The sequence below is a fragment of the Montipora capricornis genome, chromosome 10 (genome assembly GCF_036669925.1).
Source record: "Montipora capricornis isolate CH-2021 chromosome 10, ASM3666992v2, whole genome shotgun sequence".
Classification (NCBI taxonomy): domain Eukaryota; kingdom Metazoa; phylum Cnidaria; class Anthozoa; order Scleractinia; family Acroporidae; genus Montipora; species Montipora capricornis.
Window position 1 is genome coordinate 4,716,758 of NC_090892.1, and position 4,103 is coordinate 4,720,860.

Consider the following 4,103-nt stretch of genomic DNA (forward strand, 5'->3'; position numbering starts at 1 on the left):
CATTTTGCGATGACGTACAAACATTCGTAAGGAAGGATTTTGGATATATTTGATACAATTCAGTGAACTTATTTCTGAGGAAAAGGAGCAATCCTTGCCGCCACGGTCGCCATCTTTGCAAACAATTGTTACCAATCCCAGCGCGTTAACTCTACGGGTAGCTTAATCAAAATGGCCAAGTGCATGAACATTTTACGTGTACTTGCCGGGTACACTACCCGTACCCGTATATCGGTATACGTGTATCTTAAGATCTCTATTTAACCTTGTCACCGCAGTCCCGTAGTCGATGATTATGAATATTATAATACTTAACTCCAAGCAGTAACAAGGGACTGCCACCGCGGTCTGCAGTCCCGTAGTCAAAGAATATGAATATTATAACTCCAAGGAGTAAAATGGTGCTGCCACCGAGGTCCGCAGTGTGGATTAAAGAACGAGGTATCTTGACTGTGGGACTGCGATGACAGCCTTTTGAGGTTAAATGGAAGTGGACGGGTATACTGTAATCTAGCCAATTTTCTTGTAGTCGTTTTCGTTGACAAAACGAACTGTTAAAGCAATTTTCCTTTCCGCATCTTCCGCCATTTTGGTTCGCGTGAATTCGCGAAGGACGCGTGTCTTTGAGAGTGGGATATATGCACGCGGAACACATTCCCGCCATTTGATTGGCTGTTGCATAATCCCCTTGGGATCTCTACAGCGTGGGGGTCGATCTAAAAATAACTTGAGACATATTAGGTATAGGAAAGGGCATGTATGGGGGGATGCCCTTTCTTTCCACTTCATTTTCTCTTGCCATCTCATATGCAACACGCGCTCACGGTATAATTAGAGAGCTTTAGATTCTAGGACGAGAACGACTACGAGTACGAGATTTTCTCATAGAACAACAGCGAGCGCGCGCAAACCAGCGTGATACCGTCGTCATTTTAGTACGAGGTTTTGCAAAAATGTTGTCCTGTCAAAACAAGTCAACAACACGGTAACTGTTTTGACATTTTTCGATCGGCAAAAGGCTCACTTACCAGCAATAAGAATAACTGAGCAACCTATGATGCTAACAAGGGGTAAGATTAGTCGTCCGGGTCATACATTTTCTAAGTATTTTCGCGAAAAACGGACAGTCAAAACTCGTACTCGTTCTCGTTCTCGTTCTTGTACTAGAATCTAAAGGTCCCTATTGTTAAACCGCGAAAAATTGTTTCTTCCCGACTTACTAGTGCTTGAATCTTCTGCTTTCGTTCTTTGTGCAAAATCTTAGTACAGTGTATGTCCTTAACCGTTTCCGGGATTTAATATTTCTCATTATTTCCACTCTCAATAGATTATGACGAAATGTTTAGACTTGACAAGGAACTAGTCTTCGCATCTATATAAATCTCGTTTGACGTGAAACAGGACTTGTTTACCGAGGAGTGCTGGAGTTAATACAACCTTCTTTCGGCCGTGGCAAAAGCAAAGGAGTCTGGATCCTTCAACATGGCAGCAAGGCGATTCAAGGCGAGATGTATATTTTTGATCACCAGTGCGTTTATAGTAAGCTATCTCCTTTACGTTTCAACCCAGCGTAATGAAAACAGAGAAAAAAAATTTGAAACTGGAACGAATGATTTAAAGCTCTTTCAGATAGGACCTAGAGGTGGCCTGGAGACACCAAGTAACCATGAACAACCTTCAAAAACAACGCGAAGGAACCTGGTAATAATGTCACATGGTCGCTCCGGGTCGTCGCTCATGGGCGATATTTTCAACCACCACCCTTCAGTATTTTACATGTATGAGCCGTTACAAACTCCCATGAGGATCGATAAACAGACGGCTACAGATGAAAGCTTCAATATCAGTTATAGTGGCCTAGTTAAACAGTTTCTGACGGGTGTATTTCGTTGTAAGTTTAATCATCCTGAGATTTTAGCTGACATAGAGAGATATTACCGCAAACCCGGTCATCCTCGTATAAGCCAAGCCATTGCATCACCTCCTTTATGCCCTTACACGCTGACAGACCCAAGATGGGACCCAGCACTTTGCTATCCAATGACAAGTGAATCCTTGGAAAATGCTTGTAAAACCAATTATAATTTGACAGTTATCAAAGTTCTTATCTCTCGTGTTCCTGGGAATAACATTAAGACTATTCTGGACACGTGCAACTCGTTGGAAGACGTCCATTGTAAAGTAGTTTTTCTTGTGCGGGATCCAAGGGCAGTGATCCCATCATCGCGTATGATTGGGTTCATCAAGGATTACAGAGACGATGCTTCAAAGAATAGTATGAGAGTCTATAGCTACCATCAATGTAAGCAACTGGAAGATAATTTGGAGTTTATAAGACAATTACCGTTTTCACTTCGAAGTAGAATAAGACTCCAACGATACGAAGACCTAGCTAAGGATCCCTTGAAGGAGCTGTCGGACCTATACGAGTTTGCTGCGTTATCTGTGCCAGAGAGCGTGCGCATTTGGCTTAACGAAACAACGCACCTCAGCAGGCGCAACTGCACCGAAATGGACGGAGTATCTGCGACATGCACGAAAGATGATGCATGGGCAGCGGCAAATCGATGGAGATGGAAGGTGAATCCATATGACATTGATATCATTGAGCATTATTGCGGTAACGTGATGCAGTTGCTGGGTTACAAGGCAGTACAACGATCCTACGAGCTACTGGCGGATGTTACAAAAGCCCTTTTCAGTGATGAATTTGACGCAAAATATTGGTTGCTTTCAGAAACGAATTGAATGGTTCTGGTTTCTCAGTGGATAAAGCAGCTAAAAACCCAAATTTCACTCTGGATGAAAGGAATCCCCTCGAGAACACGGGGAAATTACAAACCATCACTTTATTCCCAAGAACCTCGAGAATAACTTTTAATGTGGCAGTTCAGTGAGTTTTATCAAATGGGATTTTATGCTTTCAAAAATTAGACTACAATAGGCTATTGCCACTGAATGAATGTATCGTTCCATCATAGGTCTTTAATCCCAAAACGTTGCGGAAATTACTTTTCCCTGATAGGTTATAAATAAAACACAAACAACGGTTATGAACATGGTAAACAAATGAAGACTTGAGGTTTCGTATGCTAGACATCATACATTTTCAAAGGTAACCGTTTGTTACGGCGAGCGACTCTCGAGGGTTAACAAGAGGTGTCGTGAAACGGTTTAAGGACTACTTTAAGGGCTTGGTCTAGCGATAAATGCACTCTTGATGTACAATTATATGTACTTGATTTATTCCCTTGACATCAATTGCAATATAATCTTGTTTAAGCCGTAAACTGACATTTGATTAAGATATACTAACAAGGTATAAGCTACTGAAATAGTTCAAGAAACAACTTGTCTACATATTTAGCTCCACGTGGCGATTACATATTTGCTAAACCACCACATATACATGCGTTGCGATCTGGCAGCCTTTGCTACAATTTACTCTAAATGTATTAGTAGATACAGTATTAAATAATTTCTACGTTAATTTACATAAAAATTATCAATGGTAATCAATAGCCATGTATTCGGCAATCAGTAACACTCTAAATGAAACTAAAACACAAACAAACAAGACTACAACAAGAATGAGATATACAAAAATTTGGTTTTATCAACGGAGTTAATAATGTAAATTGGCCACCGTACAGAGATTCTAAAAGCTGACGTTTCGAGCGTTAGCCCTTCGTCAGAGCGAATCGACAAGAATGCCCAATCGACAACAAGAATGCCCTAGAAGTGGGTGAGCGGGAAAAGAAAGAAAAAAAGTAGGCTAGTAGAGCTAAATAGCTAAACTACAAGAAGCTTATGTAAAGGCATATGATACAATGATAGTTCGGCCTAACTTAGACCATACATGCATAAATGATACAGGAAATCTGCCGCTTGTTTTTATGTGACATTGTGGCATACTTGAAATACAGACCCTAATGCACATACCTAAATTGACTTGGAAGATAAGATAAGCTCACTAGATCCGGTCACTTGTGACAGATACCGGTTGTGGTCTAGACTTCTTTAAATTGAAGAGGAACTAACGAAACCTTACCTTCTAAATAAATAATGATACTAGCTAGGCCGACTCTAGCGACCCGAAGCTG

At 40.9% G+C, this 4,103-nt stretch overlaps 1 protein-coding gene across 1 annotated transcript; it reads left to right on the top strand.

Moving 5' to 3' along the window:
• The first annotated feature begins 1,482 nt into the window (after positions 1 to 1,482).
• LOC138018600 (carbohydrate sulfotransferase 4-like) lies at positions 1,483 to 2,748 on the top strand. The gene has a single exon (XM_068865293.1). It carries the CDS (start codon positions 1,483 to 1,485, stop codon positions 2,746 to 2,748), a length of 1,266 nt encoding a protein of 421 aa, XP_068721394.1.
• Positions 2,749 to 4,103: the final 1,355 nt, after the last annotated feature.